The 27,743-nt window shown below is 41.1% G+C and overlaps 1 protein-coding gene across 4 annotated transcripts in view; it reads right to left on the reverse strand.

Moving 5' to 3' along the window:
- The window catches only part of LOC118420307 (E3 ubiquitin-protein ligase MYCBP2-like), a 207,528-nt gene that overhangs the window by 24,272 nt on the left and 155,513 nt on the right, over positions 1–27,743 (reverse strand). For 2 of the 4 annotated variants that reach the window (XM_035827053.1, XM_035827052.1), the window contains exons 24-53: positions 27,277–27,372; positions 26,551–26,681; positions 25,735–25,908; positions 24,945–25,072; positions 24,684–24,775; positions 24,168–24,302; positions 23,411–23,494; positions 22,993–23,089; positions 22,493–22,685; positions 20,890–21,212; positions 19,216–19,458; positions 18,406–18,501; positions 17,504–17,599; positions 14,788–14,997; positions 14,168–14,296; positions 13,736–13,914; positions 12,882–13,024; positions 12,180–12,280; positions 11,405–11,617; positions 9,378–9,594; positions 8,572–8,690; positions 8,031–8,174; positions 6,927–7,099; positions 4,489–4,633; positions 3,883–4,056; positions 3,433–3,488; positions 2,112–2,227; positions 1,357–1,448; positions 783–899; positions 425–562 (exon numbers count right to left, since the gene is read on the reverse strand). In XM_035827053.1, coding sequence (XP_035682946.1) covers positions 425–562; positions 783–899; positions 1,357–1,448; positions 2,112–2,227; positions 3,433–3,488; positions 3,883–4,056; positions 4,489–4,633; positions 6,927–7,099; positions 8,031–8,174; positions 8,572–8,690; positions 9,378–9,594; positions 11,405–11,617; positions 12,180–12,280; positions 12,882–13,024; positions 13,736–13,914; positions 14,168–14,296; positions 14,788–14,997; positions 17,504–17,599; positions 18,406–18,501; positions 19,216–19,458; positions 20,890–21,212; positions 22,493–22,685; positions 22,993–23,089; positions 23,411–23,494; positions 24,168–24,302; positions 24,684–24,775; positions 24,945–25,072; positions 25,735–25,908; positions 26,551–26,681; positions 27,277–27,372 — 4,354 coding nt within the window. The remainder of the gene's footprint in view (positions 1–424; positions 563–782; positions 900–1,356; positions 1,449–2,111; positions 2,228–3,432; positions 3,489–3,882; positions 4,057–4,488; positions 4,634–6,926; positions 7,100–8,030; positions 8,175–8,571; positions 8,691–9,377; positions 9,595–11,404; positions 11,618–12,179; positions 12,281–12,881; positions 13,025–13,735; positions 13,915–14,167; positions 14,297–14,787; positions 14,998–17,503; positions 17,600–18,405; positions 18,502–19,215; positions 19,459–20,889; positions 21,213–22,492; positions 22,686–22,992; positions 23,090–23,410; positions 23,495–24,167; positions 24,303–24,683; positions 24,776–24,944; positions 25,073–25,734; positions 25,909–26,550; positions 26,682–27,276; positions 27,373–27,743) is intronic. The other 2 variants (XM_035827051.1, XM_035827054.1) reach the window with 2 other exon arrangements.

Genomic DNA, 27,743 nt, shown 5'->3' on the forward strand with positions numbered 1-27,743 from the left:
ATACTATGTGGAAATTTCAACAAAAAATGGGGGGCTTCTCATTGGCTGAGGGGAAGTAGCCATGGGCTAAAATTGTTTAACCTGGAATGTCTAACCCTTACTAAAAGTTTAAATGACTTAGGAAAGAATGTATTATGGTATTCTGTGACTTCCAACCAAACTACATTGTAAATTGTTTTCCAACGCATTGCAAACACTTTTCCATTTTTCAGTCTAGAAATTCTAAAAGTAAATCAAAGAAACATTTAAAGGGACCAACTAGTACAATATACGTACAAGGAAACGACGTGTACAATTTATGTACTGTAAGTTTGTCCATGTTTCCAATGTACAGCACATAGTACGAATAAGACAAATGTACATAAAGGTGTTAGTTTAAATTTGTGATACAGCAAATGTCATTATCAACATTCCTATAGCATACCTCAACAGGCACAAGCAAGTTCTTGCCCAGATGCTGGTTGAAAGCCAGGCACCAGGCTTCACTGTTGCCATTAGTGGGGCACCACTGCTTGAGGGAGGTATAGTCCAACCTCAGCCAAACTCCATCAGTATTGTGGACCTATGGAGGCACACAATGTTAGTTCCTTTTTTTACTACCAAAACAACTCATGCACTCATGCAATTTTGACAATTCCTGACAAGGTTTGTTCCGTGACACACCACACTCTTCCATGGTCCATATCATGCGTCAACCGAGAAATCCCTTCAAGTTCTCAATACAAAAATTCTTCAGAGCAGGTTGCACTAATCATAAGACCTGATGTGTAAGAATGTCAAACCTCGTCTATAAAGGTGATGGTGCCGTTTGGAGCCACGGCTCCTATCTGTTCACTCTGTAGCGATGGCGTGCTCCTAACCCGCAGACCTTTACTCTGTTGGGTTACAAACTTTCGCACCTGCAGTGGAAAGAAGGCATTTACAGAATTCTTAACTACTATATTGATAATATGTGATATCCTTTCTGACACCCTACCAAGGATAATACATAGATTAGCTTGTTACACATTACAGATAACGTTAATCGATGAAAAATACAATACGAAAGCAATAACAATGATGACGAATCTTAATACCAAATATGCATGACCAACAGGGGCTAAAAGCATTAAAGGTAGATATACTTAGAGTATAATATTAAGTAAACTATGCTAAGCTTTGTCTACATCTACACATCTTACATTCTTCTTCTTAAAAATGTGCAGAGCAATTTTTAGAGCTCATTCCGTAGATTGTACTCAGATGATGACATCTAATATGGGAATATTTTGTGTTAACATCAATGGTCTAAAAGCATGGCACTACCAAGAGAACACTGTTTATTTCCGTAGTATTTTGTTGTAAGTCCTTCAGTACCTTGCTTGGTTGGTGAGGCCTTGCCTGGTTTGCCAAAGATGGAGGTGTGACTCCCTGTGGTGGTTCTCCCACTTCTAGCTCATGCACCTCTCCTAGAACAAAGTAGTTGAAATCTGAGAACAGTTCTCAAAACATATCATTACAGTATTGATTATGTTACAATTTTATTAGACTTTATATCCATGCACAAAATATAGCGCTTACCAACAAGCTTTCGATCAGTCTTCTGATACTTCTCAACTTGAAATGACCCAAGACCTACATTGTAAGTCACACATCCAGAACAAAAGTAAAGGGTCAAAGATCCTTGAAAGCTTGTTGGTAAGTACTTTATTTTGTGCACGGATATAAAGTCTTAAAGTTGTAACATAATGTTGACTACTGTCACATAGAAACTTACATTCAAATTACCGTATTGATGTATTCTATGACAATAATGGGGGTGTCTGTGTGGCGCAACGGCCAGAGCGTTGGAATCAGAATCAGTATGTCATGAGTTCAATACTCGCCCCATGCCCCTGCCCCCATGACAGTGGAGTGACGCCCACCGAGCCTCATGGCTAATCTGTCTAAAGTACGGATTTGGTGCTGCCAGTGTGACAACATCTGCACATTGCCACTAAGACTCATGAATTTTTTTTTTAATGACAATAATCATGTGTATGGCTTTCATTTTCGTGATTTTAAGCAGAAGTAAAGTACCTTCAGTAAACATCTGTCTACATGATACTAAAAATCTGTTTAAAGATTCTCACCTATCTCTTGGCCATCCACAGTGATGTGCAGGGTGTACCATCCACTCATGGTGGGGGTCCAGTTGGCACTGTATGTGCCATCATTGTTGGCACGTACCAACATGTTCTCACTCGGTCTGCAATAATAAAACAAGTAACATGAAAATGTTAAACTTCTGTTTAACATGTAGCTAAACTACTAGTATCAGAGGGTCTAGATCTACTAATGTACAGAAGTTAATGATTAAGAAATTCCAGGGTATGAGCTCTAACGTCTACATCCTGAGTATGTTTTACCTTTCTTTCATACAAAACAATCCAATTCAAATGTTCAAAAGAGCAACATAAAATAACATTTTAAAAATAAGATTAGATTTCATTTTAAGTGTTTCAACAAATTAACCTACCACAGCTGATAAAGGACAATGTACAACTGGTAAAGTACATGTGCACAAAGTGTATAATTATAAAGAAAACATGGAGCAGCACTTTTGATTTAATAAAGACCAATGTTGTACAAGAATAACCAAATAAATTTGGCTAACGTAAACTACCAGCCCTCAGTCTGGTCCCAACCACCATGGTGTTCACATCAGTGGAGGCAGGCTAATACAGATAGCAAGTATTGGAGTTACTCTTCAAAACAGTTTTGAAATGTACGTAAGCCAGTAGTCTTGAACAGATAAGGAATTGAAGTATGGCTACACACAATTCAGCATAGCTTCACAAGTCAGCTTACAAACATTATAAAGCATAGCTGGCCATGGTCTGCCTGGAAGTGTGTTTCAATTTGAGCAAAATACAATTTGTTGTACAGTCCTACAGAGCCACTGAGTCTACATTGGTCTCTTTTGGACTACCAACTATAAATATCACCATAAGCCATATCATTAGGTATCAAAGCTAGTTGAGATGTGGGGAAGACAGTTGCAGGTTGCAAAATATATAGTTCAAACTTTACAGGGGCTAGTCTTTGCTGAGAGGCAGTTCAAACAAGGATTTGAAACTGAAGGCCTTGATACAACATTACGCCCAATCTCTTGTGTGAAAACAAACACTATACTACTGTGAACACCTGAACTTGGGTTTGATGCTTGCAGCAACTACATGTATCTGGGTCTTTTTTCTGTGTCTGACAATGATTTCTTGAAATATTTGTGGACAGGACTTTTGAAATCTTGATGTCAGTTAATATGCAAATGTCTTCCTGTCGTCCTGTCTGTCTTTTATGGTTCTGTACCCTGGACACAGATTTTGGATCTTTAAGAAAGGACTAACAGAACTATATATAATAATAATACATACATACATTTGTACATAATGTGCAATAGCCTCGACCTACCTTCTTACAGGAGGGGAGGCAAACCTCAACTCTTCAAAGGAGTAATCTTCATATGCCTGTGGAGAAGATGTTAAATGTGAGAACAAAAATAAATGTATCACAGCAATGTTGTCAATCAATCAATCAATCACTAAAATGGTTTATTTGTCAATCAATCAATCAATCAATCAAAAATGGTTTATTTGTCAGAAAAGGCTTCAATGTTGTCAATCAATCAATCAATCAATTAATCAAAAACAGTTTATTTGTCAGAAAAGGCGTGGCAGCCAAAGGCTGAATTATGCCCTCTTTACAAATCAAATGAAATATTGCACTACACCATCTCCTGGTAAATCACATACTTGGTAAATAATCCACCAAAAACTAGTCTGCAAAGCACTGGTAGGTGTTTAAGATATCTATGAAGACAAAGTATAGTTTACAGAACAATGTACCATAGAGGGTTCTTACCTTCATCATGGTGATAGCCACATACGACATGTTGTCCTTCAGTACAGTTGCCTCGTAAGTTACATCCAGTTTGGGAGCGTCCACCCCACCAAACCACTTCCCTTCTGCCACCACGGTTCTACGGACCTTCCTGTCCACGCCATTTCTGCCCAGCGGTGCCGCACGTGCCTCGACCTAGGAGAGGAGGACAATGTACTCTGTGTCTTAGATGTGTTTTGGGACATTGTGTCTCTATTTGGGACAAGTTTTTCTTCTACAGACTAGTTTAAAAATGTAGCCTAATGTACAGGGTTTGGAGGCTTTTCTTTAAAATCTCTATATAATTGTACTCTTGAAATAACGAAAAACAAGACAAGATACCGACTGACAGGCACCTGATACCACACTTCCATCCAGGGCACGTGACTTAAGCTTTGGATCATTCCAACTTGAGAAAGATCAGAGGACTGATCAAAAGCTTGTTGGTAAGCACTTTGCTTTGTGTACAGAAATAGCACATGAAATCTATTTGAAGAGGACTACTAAATTCTCTATATTGTATGCTTGTACCTCCATACAGCATACATGTTATTGTACATGTTAATCAAAACTTCCGACCTAACATACCTTTAGGCTAGGCACATTGACAGGGTCCCCATACTGGTCCAAGGTGCGGATAACGATCATGGTGGGCCAGTTGCACTTCAGCTCATCCTTACTGAAGACAACCTCTGTCAGCTTAGCATCCACATAGGAGTCAGGCTGCAGCCATCTGACAAGTACACATATACATTGCATGATTATACTGTAGGGTGCTTTGTTTGGTAGAAATGTAGTGCATCTACCTGCCAATCTTTAAGAGGACAGAGAGACTATTACATAGACAGATGGGCATTAGAAAATAGCAAGAAAACAGATTAGGCTAAATCGTGTTTCATACAGAGATGCAATTAGCATCCCCTGTAACACAACTGAATTGCTGCATTTAGTCCACATGGGCAGGAACATGCAAATAAAGATCAGTTAAAACTACAGATGAACAGGAAGGGGACAATAAGCATGTTTAGATCTAGGATGTCCTGACTTTCTATCAACGGAAAAAAACAAACTGGTAGGGCCATGTGTCACAGTCATAGGACTAGTCAGAACTTCATGTACCATGCAAGGAACTGTCCAGGGAGGAAGAAAGAGGTAAGGCAACAGGAAAGATGGTAAGATGATATCAGAGAATACTAGTAATAGGTAGATGCTATGTGAAACACTGAAAAAAGCAGAAAACTGAAAAGGGTGGAGAAAACTGGTTGCCAAGTCTTTTGTGGTATCCTAATGGTTAGACTATAAGGCCAGGGATAGATGACAGGGTTGGACAAGTCCACTAGTCCGATTGTCCCGGGCAAGTGAAAGTGCTGTTCGGATAAGTGCATGTTCTATCCCACTTTTTCCCAGGAGTGAGATTTTGATATACATGTATTTGTTACTTTTCAGTCATGGCATCAAGAATTAGTTGACACAGAAAAATAGATCCAATAATATACGAATTCCACTGCTGGAAGTAAAAAAAACACAGAAAAATGTCATTTAAATCCGAGTAAGCGAAAAGTTGATTCGGGCAAGTGGTTTAATTATGTACTTGCTCTTGATCTCTTCTGCTTGATCTTGATTGGGTACTGGACAACGCCCCTCAGTTGGGGCAAAGCGTCCAGGGAGAGTGCCTCCTTGAACTTTGGAGCGTCTGTGATCTCCGTGACCTCGTATGGAAGAGAGTTCCAATCTCTCACGGTTTGTGGGAAGAAGGAATGTCTGTAGCAGTCTTTGTGAAAAGGTAGAGCCTTGTAAGAATTTGGGTTTGAGTGTCGCGATTGGCGCGGTACAGGCTTTAGATGAGTTTCGACCGGTAGGGCTACTTTATGGTGTCTTGCTTTCTGTAAGATTGTTAATCTATTTGCTGTCCTTCTGTTGCGTAAAGTATCCCACCCCAAATCAGAGACAAGTTTAGTGACACTGTCATGACTATGATACGAATTTGTGACAAATCTGGCTGCTCTTTTTTGGACGGACTCTAACTTAGCAATGTGCTCTTTGTGGTATGGATCTCAGGCAGCGCTGGAATACTCTAAATGTGGTCTAACAAGGGATGTATATGCATTTGTTTTGACTAATTTGGGGCAGTTATAAAGATTGCGTCTCACAAAGCCTAACGTCTTGTTAGCCTTGGAAGCAATGCACTGTATGTGTTGTGACCAAGAGAGCTGGTTATTGAGCGTGACTCCTAAGTATTTGTGGTTGTTAGTCTCGGCTAGAACATGACTTCCTAGTTTGTAGTCATAGAGTTTAGGTTTACGTTTGTGGGTATAACACATAACAAAACATTTGTCCGGGTGTAATTTCATCTGCCATGTGTTTTGCCATGTATCTAATGTATTGATGTCCTCTTGTAAGAGGATGTGATCTCTGTCACTGTTTATCTCCCTGTAGATGACACAGTCATCCGCAAAGAGACGGATGTTAGAGTTGAGGTTGTCAGCTAAGTCATTAATGTACACTAAGAACAGTAGTGGTCCGAGCACGGTACCCTGGGGCACTCCAGAGACTACCTCCGCCCACTCTGAGTGCTCTCCCCCAACTACCACTCTTTGTTTACGATTTTTGAGAAAATTAGAGATCCAGTGATGTACCTTACCCCTAATACCATAATTTTGGAGTTTTAGGAGTAAGCGGTCATGAGGTACCTTGTCAAAAGCTTTTGCGAAGTCGGTTATAATCATATCTGTTTGCGACCTGGTATCTAGAGAAAGGGCTAAGTCAGTTGTAGTTAAAATAAGTTGGGTTTCACATGAACGCTTTCTCCTAAACCCATGTTGCTTGTCAGATAATATGGAGTATTTGTCAAAATGATCCATCATCTGCCCAATAGGACAAGCGAATTTTAGAAAACTTGTCCAGCCCTGGATGAGATGAGCGGCCTAAGGATAGATTACAAAATAAAATGACAGAAAAACCTTTGAATTCTTTCCACACAAAGAAATAATTGTTGTATAAAAAAGTACATGTAATATGGTACCAACCTTGCGAACCTCCCCCCACTGGTGCCAGGGGTACAGACAATGAAGTCCTTGAGGAAGGCCCGTTCGTTAGACTGTGTGCTGAGGAGCAGGGTACCCTCCAGTGCCTGGTGCACTGTGGGAGGGCACACCAGCGCAAAACCCTTCCCCAACAGGGTGGAGTGGGCATCAAACACCTATGGTGGGAGATATCAAAATCGAAAGTTAAAAATACGTCGATGTAGGTTAGACATCCAGGTAATAAGATACGCCAAAAATAGTTACTCAAGCAACTGGATATGGTTTTGAAACGGTCAGACGTTTCGGATAGAATCCACTATCCTTCGTCAGTGACACTGAAGAGATCTGGAAGAAACAGGTCTTTTATACTCTAACTACAAATGAAGACAATTTCAGATGTCCAATAGGAAAGGTTGTAAGACATTTCAGACTGAAGACAATTTGGATTCCAAAGAAAACAAAGCTAAGCCAAAGTCAAGCTGAAGACAATTTGGATTTCAAAGGATAGCAAGGCTAAGACACAGTTAATGCAACCTTTCCTATTGTCTTCATTCATAGTTAGTCAGTCTGAAATGTCTTACAACCTTTCCTATTGGACATCTGAAATTGTCTTCATTTGTAGTTAGAGTATAAAAGAGCTGTTTTTTCCAGATCTGTTCAGTGCCACTGACGAAGGATAGTGGATTCTATCCGAAACGTCTGACCGTTTCAAAACCATATCCAGTTGCTTGAGTAAATATTTTTGGCGAAAGTTAAAAATGTTAAAGAAACACCAACAAATAGAAAAACTTCAACTGGTTCTAAACACAAGAAAGTCATTCTTTGACTCATGCACATGTAGTTTCAAATGTGGACAGATGGTCACTATTAAAAGGATTCTTAGTGACTGTGTCAACGGAAAAAAATTTGTTAAGGGACGAGCAAAGAGTGGTCACATTGACCAGGTGGTTCTTTGAGGTGGTCAAAAGTACAGGTCTATAACTGTAGTGTTATACAGTTCACATTTTACCATTTTCCAATGTACATTTGTCATGCAGACATCTCAATAACTCTGTTAATCATATCTTTTTATAATTTTCTGCTACTTTATTTCCACAAATCACACACCAGCTGTGCCCCTTCCTCCAGTGAGTCCATGTCCTCCTCAGCCTCAGTACTGGACACAGCAGGCAGCTGCAGATCCTTCCTCATCAGCATGGTGGCGCACATGGCACCCAGGTATGACAGCTCTTTCTCCAACTGTACCAGGACCTGAAATCATGATACATAATATGCAATCATTACTGGTGCATTTGGTATTAATGTCTTGTCGAGTGGTGTCAAATGTCCGAGGGGCTTGGCAAACGCAGATTAGGCTGAGAGGTTACAAGTTGGCATTTCTGGCTAGATATGGTGACATTGGAAAAGGCCTTTTACATGACTTTCCTCACTCCATCCAGGGGTAAAAATATGAAGCTGACTTTGGTTGGGAGGTACAAGACTGTAGAAAAAGAGAAATGGCCTCTACTTTCCAATACCGTGTCCTAGACAAAGTGGTTTAACAACCCTCTTCCTCCATTGCCTAACAAATGCAATGTGTCGTCTACCTTTACCTAATGCTGTGTAGTTGCTTTCTGGAATAAGGACTAAGATATACGAAACTACTAACCTCTTCTGTTGTTGAGCACCACTCGTACCCCACTACAGAACACTTGAAGCCGTAGAAACACAGCTTCTCATCCTTCATGTAGTCTGAGGCAGTCTCCAGAGAGAAGGCTATTTCATTTCCTGTAGGGATGTAAAAGAACTATCTCAATCTAAATGGAACAAAAACATTACATAGAAGTAGCATATTTCAGAATATTAGAGTCTTCATTCAGTAGTTTTCTAAGATGATAAATTAGTTACAGACACTGTATTCAAAAAGTGCCATGCATTTACATCTGTACTTGCATAGGAAGGTGGAAAGTGTGCTATATTTTACTGAGTCACTGCATGTGTGGATGATAATAATGCATAACTTGATGGATACAAGAATACAACCCAAAGAGGCTGTTGGATTTCAATATTGGTAGACTAAGTAAAGACATGACAAAACGGTTCATCCCGACCAAAGACAATTTAAGATACAAAAGGTTCTCAAGCGACTTGATAGAGTTTGCAATGGTTAGACATTTGAAGGAGTATCCACAATCTTTTGTCAGTGACTGCTTACACAATCTTAACAGTTGTTCAAGTAGCTTTTGTGATCCTTGCCACAAAGTGCCATGTTAGCATGCTTCATTTTGTACTGATGAAGGTGACAGACAGTCACCGAAACGTCTACGGAAGAATAAAAAGAAGCTTGTGAAAAGAAGAAGACTTTGTTCGATTGATCTACCAAACTGATGAAACTATTTATGGAAGCTTTTGTATTGTATATGTTCTTACCTGGATGTCTAACCTGCAATGATATAATAAAGACAGAATTCCTACCGGGAAGCACCACTGCTCCATTTGGCCAGGCGTCGATCCCGTGGAATTTCTTCAGCACCGACCACCAGCCGCTGGCCTGCGGGCTGTCCTCCCAGACAGCACCTTTCCTGAAGTGTCGCCCAGGGATGTACAGCTGCAGGCTGTCTTCGGGCTGTGCTGTACCACACTGGGGGTCAAACTCTACAGCCATCCATTTGACACTGTTGGGGAAGGAGATCTGGTGGGGGAACACAAACAGTTAGACTCTTTAACAACAGCCAGGGATTCAGCACCAAGAAAAAAACAAATCAGTGATTCTTTCATGATTGGACCCAGAATATAATAACCCTATTTTGCCTATTTTAACCTATATCCATTATTTTTCAAATAAGATTATTTTTCAGATAAGATCTCTATACAGTGAAACCTGTCTATAGGGGTCACTCAAGGGACTGACCAAATTTGGCCCCTATGGGCAGGTGGCCCCTATAGGCAGTATAGCCAAAAAGGTACATTTCACCACAAGCAATAAGTGACAAGGCATTCAGCTTCCGTTGGGATACTGAGTATTTATTGACAATATTATTAAGGTTATACATTTAAACTAAATATGAGTTTGAAACAAACAGTTTAATTAAATAGATTTGTATTACTACTACTGCTACAGCACTGTAGCTGCTCCCTTATTTCTGTATAGTCAAAATGTATGTCAATCATGACATTAGAAGACAGTGTACTATAATTTAGACATTAACACTAATCTGAGTCAGACCGACACCTGCTCCGAAATCAGCCGCTAGTTGACGGGGGGAATTGCCGTTCTCGGAACGCCGAATGACCAACGTCAATGCGTGTCCCTCGGGAGTCGAAGCCTTCGACATCGTATTTCTCAGTCAAAACTGACAGACATTTGCTTGGTTCTCTTGTCTGAACACGAAGTCAGCGCCGCCATTTTCCTTTGTTCCTAAATTCCTCGAACTGTGACTTTTCTGAGCTTGGGTCACAGCGCGCGTCTCCGGCAACTTTGCCAATCGAATAGACAAATCGTGTAAATTCCGCTAGTTGCCGGCAAAAATTAGACGTTCAATCACTGCTGATAACAAGTTCATAATCATTTCTAAACATCAAAACGCCACAAAAACTTTCACTTGTTCAGGAAGGCTTGGCTTGACTTGTCTGCATGCGCCATTATGCCAAGGTGGTCACGTCGAAATAAAACTGTCTCTACGTAGGCTTATTTCTTTGACAAAAATCCAACTTCGTCTAGTTCTTACGTAAAAAAACGTTGATTTAATTGATTCTTATCGTTTTTATACCATAATCATCGTATTTTGTGCTATAAATCAGAATTGTTGTTCCCACATTTTACCTTGGCAAAAATGGAGTCGTCCACTGACCCCTATTGACCTTGTTTATTTTCTGAGGTGGCGCCATCTTGGAAAATTTACGCAAATACAATTCCGATATTTTTGGCCCGCGGAATACGGCTGGCCGCGACCGCATTCGACAGGTGACCGCTATAGACTATTTCTTAATGCTTACGTCAATGGGAAAAATCCAAGGGACCAACAAAAAGTGACCGCAATGGCCAGGTGGCCCCTATACTCAGGTGACCCCTAAGGCAGGTTTCACTGTATATTGTTTTAAAAAGCAATGGATATAAGATACTCCTCAGATTATTGTGAACTACAGAAACACAGAAGTATTGGTATTATCATCACAGAAATAATGTCATAGAATGTAGGAGATAATGTGTTGAAATGATTCTAAGGAATACCTAAAAAAGTATGTACTATGTTGAAAACGGAGCTCTCCAACGACTACCTAGTAATTCAATGCAATCAAAAATCCTCCTAGTCCCTAATAGATGACTAATATAGCATTTAAGCTGTCAAATAAAAACAAACAAACAATTCAAAATTATGGTATTAGCCTAAACATGCTTAAAGTATCACAACATGAATGGAAATTGCAACAAAACCACAAATTCAGCACCAAGGACAGACATCTCTCATAGGATAATGCTGAAGGAGTAAAAGTTTCTCCACCTTGTAGTGTGCCACAGTGGCAGGCTTGTACGGGTGTTCACTCTCCACCATGGCATAGTGTGCAGAGGTGGTGTTGGTGTTCCCCTCCAACAGGGTTGCCTCGATGGACTGTGCTGATTGGTTGAGGATGGGAGGGGGCGGGGCATATCTCTGGTTGAGGGAGGCCACTGCAGGCAGGACGTCCTGGACCAGGGATAGCACCTGGACTGAGGTCTGAAAAACATGGTGTAAATGATGTCAAGGACAGGCACATCACAAGGTTAGCAAAGGTCTCTGTACACAACCAAAGAGTAAAAGCTAGCTGATGGTTTGGGGACTGCCTGTCACCTTCCTCAGTTCAATACTGACTGGTTCTACTTGGTACTGCAGCTAGGTGTCGCTGCTGCAGAATAATGTTCAGACAGTAAAAAGCAAATGAACACAGGCATAAAACCTGCAAATGATTGACATATCTTTATCATTATATCAAAGAGTAAAAGAAAAGACTTTGCTAATGCTTTGTTTGCCATTTATAGACAATGCCGACATACATCTTGTACATTTTTATCCATATAGAAAACTGTGGTATTGAATTCAGATTGTTGGTAACCATGTTGGGAGTGAAAGATTTACTGAATGGAAATTGACGCCTGGATGATGATAATGATGAATGGAAATTGCAATAAAACCACAAATTCAGCACCAAGGACAGGTGACCAAAGACAAAATACAGCATTTAAATGCAAACAGTGTGGAAGTTAACGCAATGTTATCAGGTTAAAACCATCTCCCTCACCCTGGGGTCAGATGATGCCACAGGGCCCAGGTTTGCCAGTAGAAGAGGCAGCAGGGATGACAGTATGTGGGCGGAGCCAAGTATCTCCATCACTTCCATCTCTGTCATATCAATGAAAAATAACGTTGATGTAACTCCAAAGTACCACTTCCTAAAGAATGTCTAAATTGAAAATCATTTTTAGTATGCTATGATGGACTCACATGAAGCACAAAGTCATGAACTGAAACAAGCTACACCCTTGCCTCAAAGTTTTATATATGTATGATGATATCCTACGATATTCTATGAACAGTTTTTATATATATGTCCTGTAATTGTATGGCCTGTAATGGTCTTGTTTCATGTAAACATAATTGATTGATGATTTTAACTAGTATATTTAGAGCTCCTGATCGACATTTTTAACTTGTGTAATGTTTTATGAATTGGAAAGTTTCCCAAGCAATTCAGCCATTGGCTGCAATGTGGCAACTGTGACTTCTGAATAAACCATTATTATTACACTATGCATTTAGTGTATTCACAAATAGAATTGAGATGGATCAATTTGCCAATGGGATGAAAAGTTAGCAATGAAACCCTGGTAATCATGCTTATCACAGTATGATAATGACTTCACAAACAGATACATGTACTTGAAGTCAACACTTTAAATTGGTTGCTATTGTCCTGACTAGGACAGAATCTCTGAGTACTTACCAGGCGTGACCAGAGCTCTCCTGAGGATGTCCGTGGCAGACTTGAGCACTGCTGTGGCCACAGACAGCACCGTTCTCCTGGAGTGGGACTCTGCCATCAGTCGGCTACTCTGGGCTGCATGGGCCTCACCCTCCTGAGGAGTTCTACAGCAAACACACAACACATCCTTCCAGTTTCCATCCAACAAACTAGTGTGAGCAGAAAGTCAGGAAAGTATTTCTCTTGTAGCCAATCTAATTCACGTGTGGAAAAGGACAACTTGGCATCACAGTTTTTCTTTCAACAACCTGTTGTGAGCAGAAACTGAGAAAGTCATATTATTAAGTCTCTTAGAATACTTTTATTGTAACCTACCTAATACATGTCACTGTAACAGGCAGAAGGCATTACTTGGTATCATAGTTTTTATTTTTACTTTTCACTGTTTTTCCCACTGTCCATTGGTATTTCTTCTTTCCTCCTATCATTTTTAAGGCTTAATAGAAGTTACTGATAAGAAAAACTACAAATCTTTTCTTTCAGCTTTTGACCAGTCTACTGCATATACCCTCCAATAGCAATCCCCAACCTCAACTTTTCAGATGAGGTATGCCATCTTCTTTTCATGAAATGCCCAACTTCATAACCTTTCAGCCAAGATCTTTCCATCCTGTTTCCACGCTCCCCTCACCTGTAGTAGAGAATGTTGGGGATCTGTCCCTTGGTCTGGTTGGTGCCATTACGGCATGAGAGAGCTGCTGATACTTGGTATCACAGTTTTTAGACATACTTTCTTTACTTGTTCTTTTAGTGAAATGCCCAATTTCATAACCTTCCAAACAAGATCTCCCATCTTGTTTCCACGCTCCCCTCACCTGTAGTAGAGAATGTTGGGGATCTGTCCCCTGGTCTGGTTGGTGCCATTACTGCTGAGAGAGCAGGAACTAAAGGTGAAGGTCACGCCGTCCGCACTCTTCACCGTTGGCAAGCCTCCATCCCCATTGGCCGTCCTGCCGCCGTGATTTCTCACCCTCACCGCGTATTTCACACCCTCCTGGACAGGCAAGATGAGGATTAATGCGGGCCTCACCATCTGGACTTCACAGTTACGTATCAATCAGCACTATCTATTCCACACTCTACACATTGATGCATAGAAAAGACAGAACTTTGGGAAATGATGTGATCTACTAGTGAATGCAACTTGACAGCTCCATAGTTAATATTAATGAAAGTGTTAAACGTGGCCAGTTAAATCTCGCTACTTGAAGCACAAATCTGGGTGCTTGATGCGGCTGCTGACTGACCTTAATTGGGACTGGTCGTTCAAATTTGACCTCAGCTGCATCATTCACACAGTCCTCTGGGTAGTACGTGCCCTTCACAAGTTCCAAGGTCGTCCATCTCTGGGTGTGGGAACCATCCCCAATGTCACTCTGGAACAAAAGTCACAGAATAATAAGTACATGTAACAGCTTTCAGAGTACGAGTAGAGAAAACACAGTTAACCACTGAGTCAGGGAGCTACTTGTAACACACATGGTGAAATGTTATTTTTGTATAATGACTATCTATAATTGGTAGAATCCATCTCATGTTACTCTTACTGTATGCATGTATTTACTGAACAAAAAGAAATAGCACTGATACATGTAGGTCAAAGACGGTATAAGATAAGAAGATAAGATAAAATTTGCTGACAAAATGGTAGATTTTGTAAACAGGCTGACATTTCCAATAGCATCCACTATCTTTCAAAAAGTGACCTAGATGATGAACTTTCTTTACAATTATGACAAATCATCACATTGTTGAAGCAATCATTTCAGAGTTTTGCTGCTTAATACATATAGAAATTGCCAATGCATTCGCACATTTATGCAAACTGTACATCTATTAACATAGTAGACTTATCATTCCTGCATACCTCACTAGAATCTAGCAGCTCCAGTTCGTAGTCATGTTGCCCCCCTCCCCCATACAGCATGGCCCCAACCACGACCACCCCTGGCTTGTCTACGCTGAAGCAGACGGCATCGGGTGACCCGTTGCCCGTGTTCCAGCTCTTCCCCTGGCTCACTCGCGCAAACCGTGATGGCGTGCACGAGACGGGCATGGTCGATCTTTGGATTTCATTCTGTGGAAGAATGAGTAGCATCAAATTAAAGCATTCAGATATTTTTATACTTTTTTGAACACTGAACTTCAACAGCATTGTACAGGTCCTAGTCTTTTCAGATGAATATTTTTATATACAATGTAGGGCACAGTTTTTACCTGCATGTATGCAGGTATGGTTTTGATGCTGGTGGGAACTTTTCGGTAGCCGGGGATGTAGGGCGCTGTATCTCGTGAACGGATGGTGCGAGCACGACGATTTTTGGTACGTGGGTTGGGGGTGGTAGCCTAACACTCAGGTTTGATTTTGGGCCTCCTGGCGTTTGAACTTGACATTGCAGGTGGCATTTTTGGTGTTTTTGGGGCACTTTTGGCGCTGTGTGTCCGGAACGATACGCGCGATTGCAACAATTTTTGGTGCATGGGTGGGGGGTTGTTGCCTGTTGCCTAGGATTGACTTTGGGCCTTGTCGCGTTTGAACTTGACCCGGCAGGTCGAATTTTGTGTCCGAGAGGGGTGTTTCCGGAGTTATATCTTCTGAACGGCTGGTGCTGGCGCGATGATATTTGGCACATGTGTCGGCGGTGGCTGAATAATGCTCAATTTTGATTTTGGCGCCCTTGGTGCTTGAACTTGACATTTTAGGTTACCTTTTGTGCGGGCACGGGGCGTGCGCTGTATCTCCGGAATGCAAGGTACCATTGTGTTGCTATTTGGTACGTGAGTTGTTTGTGGTGTCCTGGTGGTCAGGTTTGATTTTGGGCCTCCTAGTGCTTGAACTTGATACTGTATAGGTTGATCCTGTTTTTGTGTGGTTGGGGCATCCTCCCAATATCTGCTTGGTTTTAAAAACAGATTATGGTTGGGTGTACATGTAGAACCATCATCTGGCCTGGGCCACCTTCAATGTATCAGGTTACTTAGTGGCACTGACAGTTTGCCAGATGACGGCAGTGTACAAGATTATATATCTGTTGGTCAGGTATAATTGGAGTTTGCTTATTACTCTTTGTGGTGTTTCTAGAGCTGTATAGTACTGAGTTTTAAGTTTCGGTACAAGTTCCTTTACCCTGTTGGCAATCATGGTTGAACTTGAACTTAAACAGAAGAAGATGCAATTTTCTAATGTGGAGGAGAACTGTATAGAGTGTGGGCATAAGAGAAAGGTATGTGTATGATTTGTCCTGTGTTTCTTTTTGTTTCTTTGGTAATGCCATTTCCATACTGTATACAGGTAATTTGTTGTTTTGGGCTAGTCATATTCGCTTGGTTTTTGGGCCTGCTTAATCTATGGTACAGGCAGGGTTAAGTGGTGGAGGCTTAGCTTTGTTCTGTTTTAAATTCAGTATCGTTGGTTGCATTTTGTCGCGGCAAATATATGATGAAATTCCCCTTCTAAGCAACTGCTCATTGGTTTGCGGGGATGTTTGCTGGGTGTTTGCTCTGACTACAACAGCTTCTGAACTTTTCAAAGCTTCCATTGCCAGTAGTCTGTGTAACACAAACTCCGCTGTCCAGGGCTGTAACTGGCCCCTCCCCGCGGGTGGCGGATGTTTGGCGGGCTGCTATAAGCGAGATTTAACCAGGCTACATTGCCAGCAGCTTGCCATCTATAAATGGGATTGACAAGGACATTTTTCATAGTAAATTATGCTGTTAAATTTGGCTTAGATACTACAGGAGATTTAGGTTTGGGTTGGATGGATTGAATGAAAATATCATACCACCCTGGGGACTAACTGTTGCTGCTGCATGGGGGCTACCACTATTCATATTGTCTAATGTCTATGGAACTACAGATAAAAGTATCATTGGTCAAATTATGCAAGTAACATTCCGATGTCAAGTGAATAACACCCCAGAAATAAATCTTTAATGAATATCATTGGAAGAACACAAACCAAGGAGACTTAGCAGCTGCATTAGGTCAGTACATTGAAATAGGAAGATATTAGTATATCATGTGACAGAGTAACTACATGTGCATGGGCCATCTGAGACAAAAAAGGTAGTGTCTCAACAACTTCAAGTACTGTGGTTGGTTACATACTTAAGAAATCCAAAATAAGTAATGTTCATCCATGTCCAAACTTACAAATTCAGAAAATGGAATTTCAGAGTCAGACTTTTGCATGGTGCACAACCAACACGGTAAAAAGCTCATTTTTCCAACCACGTACCACAGACAAAAAGGCAAAAATACCCAATAGGTCTACAGAAACCCAATACATTTCATGCAGGCCTGAGGTCTACGAACTCTTGTTTCATCTTGTGATATTTTATCTTTTTCTACCCGACTAACTATGCTGGCTATGATTAGCCACCTAATTTTTGCAAATTTTACTATCCATGACACCTTGATATAAGAATGCCTGCTGTAGGCTACTTAAATGCCTATACAGCAGTTTGGAACAGCAAAGAGCCTTTACTCTGGCAAGGAGTTCTACAGAAAGTAGCATGAGTCATTGCAGAAATGAGGTTTGATAATCTGTATGTCTAAGAAGCTATTGCTGATTGACCTTTACCTCTGAGCCTGTTGCAGCAGTGGCCAGTTCCCCCACAATAGCGGCCAGCAGGGCGCATGTGTTACACACCAGGGCATCCGAGTAGATCACTTCCTCCTGGCGACACAGAGATAGACATAAAAACTGATCATTATGAAGAGAACATTTAATTCTCTCTTTATATCCCATGCTTCCACATTTATGACAATCCCATAAGTTAACTAAGACAACTCATCAGGCCATACACATGTATATGGACAATGTCGAGTTAGGGACTCCATCCCACGCCAAAATAAACCATGACCAACAAAATCAGGGCTCAAAATACTTTTTCCTGCAGACCTGCAATGGTGCAGGTAATATTGCAAATTACCTGCACCAGACAAACTTTACCTGCACCACTCTGAATTTAGGAAGGATTGATCATACTAGATTTTTTTAGGAACCATTGATATTTTTTTTAATACTTGATAGGCTGTAAAAGTCAATGCAGCTAATAACAATCCTCATACACCTACATCACAGGACATTTATGTGTACCCCGGTAACCCAGTATATGGACCAGTGCAGGTTAAGTGCAGATAGACAACAGAAATACCTGCACAGCTCCAATATTACCTGAACTAACCTGCATATGCAGGTGGTATTTTGAGCCCTGAAAAAGTTTGCTCAGAATCTAAGTAAAACAGAGCATAACACCATGCACAAAGTGTTGTTGCAAGAGTCGAACTTTAAACTTGAACAGACTGTTACAATATCAATAATTACATTATTACAAATAATCATTACCCAGATGTATGGTCAATAAACGTAGAAGCTTCAATTGAGGTAATCACCTACAAATGTAAGGCATTAAAAAAGACTTTGGCAAGCTATCTAAACTAAATTCGAGTCTACAATAATATTTGGTAATAAATTCCTACCCCACTGAGCTGTATCCTGACTGGAACAACCACGATAGCCAACAGTTTGTCCAGAACCTCCTTAAAGGTGCAGTGTCCTGTTCCAGCACCCTCCAACTGTCAGGGAAAATAACATGTCAAACATTACTCCATGGACGAGGAAACAGCATGGCAATAGTGGAGGTACCAAACAGATATTACATACATTTGTACAATTATGTACAAAATAAAACAGTACATACAGGTATGACAATGGGACTGACCTGTCACCTGTGCTCCATGTGTTGTACTAAGATGGGACTGACCCGTGACCTGCATTCTATGTGTTCTACTAACGATGGGACTGACCTATGACCTGTGTCCTACTGTGTTCTACTAAAATGGGGCTGACCTCTGTTCCATGTGTTGTACTAAGATGGGACTGACCTGTGACCTTTCCGTGTATTGTACTAAGATGGGACTGACCTGTGACCTGTGTTCCATGTGTTGTACTAAGTTGAGACTGACCTGTGACCTGTGTTCCATGTGTTGTACTAAGTTGAGACTGACCTGTGACGTGTGTTCCATGTGTTGTACTAAGATGAGACTGACCTGCATGTGTTGTACTAAGATGGGACTGACCTGTGACCTGTGCTCCATGTGTTGTACTAAGATGGGACTGACCTGTGACCTGTGTTCCATGTGTTGTACTACGATGGGACTGACCTGTGACCTGTGCTCCATGTGTTGTACTAAGATGGGACTGACCTGTGACCTGTGTTCCATGTGTTGTACTAAGATGGGACTGACCTGTGACCTGTGTTCCATGTGTTGTACTAAGATGGGACTGACCTGTGACCTGTGTTCCATGTGTTGCACCAGGATGGGGAACCTGACGTTGTCCCTGGTTACAGGCGTGGTGGGGCTACTGTTGGAGTTGTTCTCGTCAGGACTGTTGGCAGTGGAGGGGAGCTGTGGGTCAGACTCGCTCTCCTTCAGGATTGGCAGCAGGGACGTCAGCTTCACCGTTGGGTGACACAGTGCCGCCATGACGGCTGACAGAAGCCGACCAATGCCCTCGTTCTGCTCGGAACCCTGTAATGACATTGACAGCAACACCTCTTCATGCAGGCCAAAGCAAGTAACCACAGGGATGCAATTCATGCACAAAACATGCATGCATAGCAGATTTGGGATGCATTACATAGCTGTGCTCTTTGCATCATAAAGATGTACATTGCAACTGATAAGGATTATGGTAACATCCAAGTTCTCCAATACTGCTTACATTTCACACAATGTCATTTATATCGGATTCCTTGGTTCCAGTTGCAATGTAGTCTGCATAAAGTTAAGGGCACAACCTGCCGTAGGTGTCTATGTGCCAAAACATGGGCAATCTTTCGGGATCGGTATCATAAGTGGTAAGTGCTGCCTCCATACAAACTTGTAGAGAATCTGACGGATTTTGGAGCACCCAGACGCGTCATAGAACTTTACGTGCAGGCAAAACTTGCGCAACCGTGCAAGTGACGTGCGTTGAGATACTCCCTCCCTGCTCATGCCAGTCATTCCCCACGTTTTCAGAAATGCGGACAAATTGCACGTACGGCGGGTTGGGCCCTTAGCTTAAGCCAGCATGCATAGTGTCTCCTTTACATTAAAATTCTAACAACTATACGTTTTGAATATGACCACATTCTTATGCATGCACATCATAAGTACTGAAAATGTTGCAAGATGATCATGCATGTCTGCTATATCACAAAGGCAACAAGAAGTATAAAACTAAAGTTTATTGCGGAAAGACCTTTGTGTCACTTTGTTCTTAGAAGCATAAAGTTTATGCTTCTAAGAACAAAGTGACACTTGAACAGAAGGCACAAGTGCAAGGAACATTTAGTCATGAGATTGGGTTAATACTTGAGAAACAGGCAACTGACAATGAAGATGGTTGTCTAGAGGAAATTTATGACAGATTTATCCATGACAGTGATTTGAACTGTCAGTTTTCTGCATCATGAAATATGCAATGTTAAAATTTTACACATAGATTGTATTTTTGCAGCATACAGTACATTGTATTTGACAATGCTAAAATTTACTCCAATCCAAGCTTAAAGAAATGTTAGTTTGAAGTTATAAACATTCATTGCACAGACTGGGACCACAGTCTGTTTAATATGTTTCTTGGAAATCATTTTGATAACATAATCACCTTATATTCTAGTTGTTGTTACCAAAACAGGATATATTTCTTAGCCTGGATGCAAGCCTTTTCATCTTTATTCTGCTGTTTCAGTTGCTTCCCTAGCCTACAGAAACTGGCACGGAACGATATGATGATGATGATAGCCTACAGAGAGAAGGCAGTAAAACTAAAAAGGCTGGCACCCAGGTTATGTGTTTGTTACATCCACAACAAAACACATTATTTTACACCGATGAAGCTGCAACAGCCACACTGCATGCAACAAACATGCAGTCAGACAAGACAGAGAGTAGAAACCTAAAGGGGCTACATACGAGGCGTCTTTCCACAGGAGAGTAAGGTCTCACCGATTCCAACAGTCCCAGTAGGTCGCACAGACACACCCATTTTAGGCTCGAGGTGGGATAGAACGCGTGGAAGCAGCACGTGAATGTATGGTGGCATTCCTCGAGCACGCGGTTTACCAGGCGTTTGCACGAGTCGTGAGAGGATTCGCGACGACTGGGGGTGTGGGAGGGGGAGGGCTGGGGAAGGTGGAACATGTTTTCTTCACAGAGAATTTTGCGGAGCACTGCGCGTGTTTCTCCGACACATTCTGATAGCCTGGCAGATTCAGCTGGGGTCTTCTTGCTGAGAGCTGAAAGGAAAACATAGAAAATGACGAATGTATAGACATAACAACCACTTTAGATGAAGGATACATAGCAATAAGAAAATAACAAATGTGTGGCAGATTCTTTTTAATCACTGATAAAAGATAGTAGATCCTACTGGAAAAGTCTGAACCATCACAAAACTTATCCAGTTGCTTGAGTAACTTTTCTATTGCTAAAAGATATATTTTGATTTCTAAAAAAATTGTTTATGTTATAACTTTCATCAATGAATGTGTGACCTGGATCATTGTAAAAGTGTGTCATGTTTTACTGAACCTTTTTATCACCTTTTATACAGAAAAGAAACATTTGGAACACAATCCAGTATGGAACTGGCTGAACACTGGCAAACAAAGTTGAAATCTGACTTTCCTTGAAAAACAACAACAAGCCAAACATATACCAACTGACCAACCAACATGTCTTTGACAGTAACGCTAGTTTACCTTTATCCGCGGGGTAACCTTTAGCCGTTGTTTAAATGGGTATTAAGGGATGTCAATGCCAGGGACAGTGATTTTAGATTGGTAAACAAGCTGTATTTTAAAACTATTGCACTTTCAAACCACTTTCCATCCACTTGATATCCCTAAACACCCCCTGATTTTAAAACAACGAAATATAGGTTACTCCACGGATAAAGGTGAAATAGCGTTACCGGTAACTTCGTATAAGTAATACAAATGCATGTAACGGTAGTTCACCTTTATCTGCATGGTAACCTATATCTGTTGCTTTTAAAAGCGAGGTATTTACAGTTATCTAGTCGACGAACGGTTTCAAATTGCAATATTTTCATAGCATTCCAGTGTGAAAAAGCCGTCTGTCAATGTGATATCCGTAAATTCTCCAATTTTATATACAACGGATTATATACCCCGTGGATAAAGGTGAACTAGCATTACAAGTCTAGGGGAGGGGTTACAAACAGAGATAGACAGGCAATGTGTTCATCCTCCTACACAGGGACATCCAACAGCCAAACCGCCTGTCTGGATGAACCCTGCTCTTTTAACCGTCACTCTTAGTTCCTGTGCATGGACGTCACCCCCCCCCCAAAAAAAAATAGCTGTCAGCCAATCAGAGGATAGGCTTTCCGTTTTCAAAAGCTGTCTCACATGTATATGGGTAAGCTCATTAATATTTATAAGCAGGGTGGTCAGGAACTAAGGGTGATGGTTGAAAGAGCAGGGCACATCCAGACAGGCAGTTTGGCTGTTGGATGTCCATGTGTAGGAGGATGGCATGTGTTCTGACTTACTTCCATTGGGGTACACCTCACTGATGTACCTCCTGAGTAACCTCATGCATGCTGTACTGACAAACACCAGTCTGTCCAGGTCCAGGAGTGCTGCCGTGAAGTGGACGCCCTTCAACCCCTGCAGCTCCTCTACACCCAGTTTGAAGGTCGCCCAACTCCACCTCAGAAGGTCAAGTAGTGATTCAAAACAGCTCTGAAATAGAAAATGTATGATGTATAATTGTATGTCAATAGGAATACGCTATATACTGTAAGTTTATATAGTGACAAAGCTACTGCATACAAGTATATATTTGTAACCATATTTTATTCCACAGTGTTGCAGCATTATTATCAGCATTACCATTTGTGATTGTACAAAGTTCAAACAATGGTAATTTCTGGGCATTTTTATGAGAGTTAAGAGCACGTCTTGCTTAATACACTGTTGTATATGACTAATTAAAAAAGAACATTAAGGGTTGGGGGATTCCATGTCACAGTTACATGTAGCAACTTACAGGAGAAACAGATCTAGAGAAATCCCTGGAAAGGATGTGCACTGGCTCCATCTGGCACTTCACGCCATTACTGCAGTTGGAATCCAGTGTTGGAAGTCTACAAAAATATAAAAAGTTTGTGAAAATCATAAGACTTATAGTGTACATTCTTACATTGTTTTCATGAAGGATGTAAACAGTGTTAAAACTTGATAACACATACATAACACTTAAATGCCATGTTCGACTGTTGAAATGCGAAGGTAAGTCTTCCTCTTAAGGGCAGTGAGGAGGGATCATAATAAAGGCCTCACTATACTTCATACATGCTAGGCCATCTACAGAGCATTATAGCTTGCAACTGCTATATCCAAAGACTAAAATCGGTACACAAAGACTATGGCTAAATAACTAATGGAGACAATGCAGTTAGCCCCACCTGTACAGCAGTTGAGGAATTTGGCCAGCATTGACATCTGTGCCATTATTGGACTTTCTGGAACTCTTGAACTGGAACACCACCCTGCATTTTTTAAGAAATACAATACGCTGTAGACTCACTCTGGACTTGTGCCACCAGTCCTAATCGATAATGTTCCGTGTATTTCATACATGGCTGGCGGCTACACCATGCCGTTAACCGAATTGGCTCTCAGCATTACTGTTTCAGAACTAATCATAGAGACATAATACACTTTTGCAGGCTCGCTGGGTGATTTGTTAAACAACTGAAATGTATGAGATTAGAATTTACATTCTTCTTGAAACTAGACAGTGTAACAGTTGCTGACGTAATCCCAACAGGTGCACAGTAAAAAAGCTTCTAAACATCTAGAGATCTCATATGCAACATCTCCCAGTATACTGCACTTCTGTACATAAACTGTGTATACTTGTGCAGTACTGTATTTGAGATCTCCCCAACGCATCAAAGTGGTGGATGTAAAAATGTACATGCCGGTGGAAGTCCAATACTACAAAATGAATCCTTGTAGTGAAATGGACCATGGTTTTGAGTATACCCATTAACAAGTTTTCACAGACAATTAGGTCCTGGTTCAGGTCCAAACCTGATCCTGAATTTTCTGAACCGGTGCGGAAAGTACGCTCACCGAGTTGACCAATGCAACGGTGTTGCAGGAGGATCTAAGGTCTAAGGTAAGACACACCCCTACTTCTGATATATCTGCACTTACTGGTCATCTGTGGTCACCATAGTCTGTCCACTGGCTCCACAGTCACTGCTGGGTCCTGAGACCCTGGCCCAGCCCACGTACCAGTTGTTAGCAGTCAGCAGGATGGGCTCCTCAAACAGGATGGCATACTTTTCCCTGAAATATTGAAACATGCCTATGTTAGAAAAAATGGCAAGAGTACAATTAAAGCAGTTCCCCTAGCAGCGTGTGTAACCCCAGTAGTATACATGCCCCAAGCAGTGTCTGTACTTCCAGTAGCGTACATACCACAAGGGCTCAAATACATGATCTACGACATTTATTTGCATTATATCTGAAAACAACTAATTATGCAGAACAGGAGAGTACCTCCCCAGAGCTGAGGTTTCTAAGAAAATACTCTTTGTCTTTCTTCACCAATGAAATATTGTCAATGTGAATCATAAGTATTTGCTAGAAGTTGGCATAATGATTGTCTTTTATTGTTAACATATAAACTATTTCAAGACACTAACATATTTTAATAACAAGCCCTACCTGGACCCACACTCATACGTCATGTCGTCAGTTTCACACAGCAGGTCACCGTCACCTTCATGTTCTCCTCCTTCAGTTCCAAGGTCAAACAGCTGAAACAGAAATGTAAGGTCAAACAGTTGAAACAATAATCAGACCCAAAATGGAATTTTATCACTCATAAAAATCCCTTGCCACGGGTCGACCCAAAAAAGGCAAGCATATAACTAGGGCTGGACAGGCAACCAGAAATATATATTTTTCCAGCCTAAGGCAATGTACCTTGATCTTCGCCGTGTACTCTCCCCTGCCACCAAACAGTCCAAAACCCCCGAGGATGATGTCTGCATCAGCAGTGAACCTGATGGCTTCTACAGAGTGAACTGAGTAACCCCAGCCCCCGCCATGGCCTGCAAAAAGGTGCGGCAGATATTTTATATAGAGAGACCAGCATTTAAACTGAGTGAGTAGCCTTGACCCAATGGTGTGACATACAATTTGACCAACAAGGAGGAGTAGCTTTTAGTTAGTAGATTAGCTTGATTGGAAAATACAATACATTTCAATAATACAATTAGACTTTTAGAATAGAATAGAATGTAATGAAGGATGGACAAACATTCCTTGACAAAGACTAGTTGGACACAAGTAAAATTCTAGAACTGGTGAAGTCCTATTTTTGCGATGGAAGTTACATTTCAACCTTGCATCAAGAGAAGAATGATTGAAAGAAATCCATTACTGTCAAGATGTTTGTTTGTTTTGTAATGTCTGTATATTCTTGTTGGAAACTTAATGGAAAATGAATAATAAAAAGATCAAACAAAACAACAAGGAAACAAAAACGTCATTGGGAAAACAGCTTAGTCAAGCATCTCCACCAAAGGATTCTCTGTAAGTTTGTGATTACAATTAAATTTCATCCTGTGTCAAACAAAGGCTTGAAATAAACCTACGCCATAAGACAACAACACACTAAAACTACCCCTCTAAAGACAGTAACATTTTCGCATAACACAAACGTGACACTGTGGGGTACACAGGTAAAGACAGGAAGGCCGAAGAAGCTTACTGTCGAATCTGTTCACGGCGTTGTAATCCTCCTTGGAGAATATCCTGGCCACGCTGTGCACGTCCTGCGCCTGTTCCGTCACCGCGAAGCCGAAATCCTGGCACACGGTCAGCGTATCCAGGCAACCCAGCAGGTGTAATGCACTGTGGGACCTCGTCGTCATGGCAACTGGAACTACGGGGAGAAGATAAGAGACTTAATGGCTGTGTGTTTCAGAGATGCAGCTTTATGGGAGACAGTCAAGGAACAGGTGGTTACAGCAGATGGGTTCTGTTAACCTCACCTTATGTTGTAAATACCTTTGTTGTACAGGTGGGGATAGACATATCAAGACTTGTGTCAGGTATTAAATATTCAGCACAGTAACATGGATTATGACACCATCATACATCTATCCAAGGTAAGCATAAGATACGTTGATGAAGGCTAACATTAGATGTCCAGGTTATAAGATACACCAAAATGATTTTCCAAAATATATGCTTGAGGAACTATAGATTGTGTAAACATACATTCAATCATAGTGCATTTTCTTCTCAAAAAGCTGTAACAGTTGCTTTTGGGTACTGAGGTGAGGCAATGGAAACAAAGTGCCAAAAGATTATTCAGATTCTCTACATTGGCTAATTCATAAGATACAAAGTTTATTTCTGTATAGAAAGTAAGGAAGTACTAACTTATGTTTGACAAAGGAGGTCACCTCTATCCCAAAGACCAAATGTCCATCTAACCTCCTTGGTCTGACTAGCTAAACAACAGTAATGGCACCATACATGAAAGACTGATTAGAGTGTAAGAGTGAGAAATGTGAAGTACCTGTGGGCAGGACCAGCTCTGGACTGAGGAGGTTACAGGTTCCTGTTCTGTCCGACTCCTGAGGGGGGAAATCTCGCACTTCTCCTGCCGTGGCATTGTAGCACGACACCGCATATGTGTTGGGCTGGTATCTATATATTGGCAGAAAGAGTCTCAGAACAGATTCTCCTTCCCAACTACATGTACATCTGTTTAAATGTATACAAAGTATGTATGCTGCCATGACTGTCTTTGTTGTTGAAGCAGCCAAAACTGAATGCTGATTCACCAATATTGAAACCAAAATGTGACCATGGGCAAAAAATAGCGCCTAAAATGTTTCCTACCAAGCCATTTCCCAAGTGGACATTCAAAATACATGAATGTTTGCTGAATGCAATGAGGATGCAAAAGCTGTACTGGTATGGTGACTGGCCAAATATACAACAGTTACTGTGATTCTTGGCGTTTGATTGGTTAAAAGAGATAACTGCAGATCAATATGGTATCTTAGCCAGTGATTGCACGGAGTTGACCTTGTGAGGGACAACTTATACTGACTCAAGATTGACAACAAGAAAATACTGCAAAGAATTATCTTTTCAGAGTGTTAGTAACTCATTACTATTGAAGTATGATTTTGCAATGTGGGCAAGATAATTGCAATAAAATAAAGGATGTCTAAATATGAGGTGACTGTTCACTTTGACACCAAATGTACAGAAGAGTTTTTTTTTAAGTACTGACCTCCAGAGAACTCCATGCATGGGATCAAGGCACAAGCAGCTGTCTGTGAGGTCTGCCTGGTTGCCACCTGAGAAGCTGTAGAAAACAGGTGTCCTTCTGTCAGGACAGTCAACATCAGTATAAACAACTCGAGCATGCTAACTCCTGGTAAGTAACAGTGCAACGTACCTGACTGCCACAAACACCAACATACACGAACAAAATTAAATGAGCTACTAGTGAGTTTCTTGCACAGCCTTTGTAACCCCTGATTTTCCTAATGGGTCAGCAGCTAGTCCTTACTCTTAGTGAGATGATGTCCCTGACTCAGGGAGAAGAGATGCTCTTATCTATAGTTCTCTGTACGAGCCACCCTTCATTGGACAATTGATGATAACATCAGACTCAAGACGGATTAGGAAAATCCTTCTTTAAGTTAATATAAGAACTGAATTAAGGGAAAAAGTGATTAGGAGAAAAACAACCTT

This window comes from Branchiostoma floridae, chromosome 7 (assembly GCF_000003815.2).
Source record: "Branchiostoma floridae strain S238N-H82 chromosome 7, Bfl_VNyyK, whole genome shotgun sequence".
In the NCBI taxonomy this organism is placed as follows: Eukaryota; Metazoa; Chordata; class Leptocardii; order Amphioxiformes; family Branchiostomatidae; genus Branchiostoma; species Branchiostoma floridae.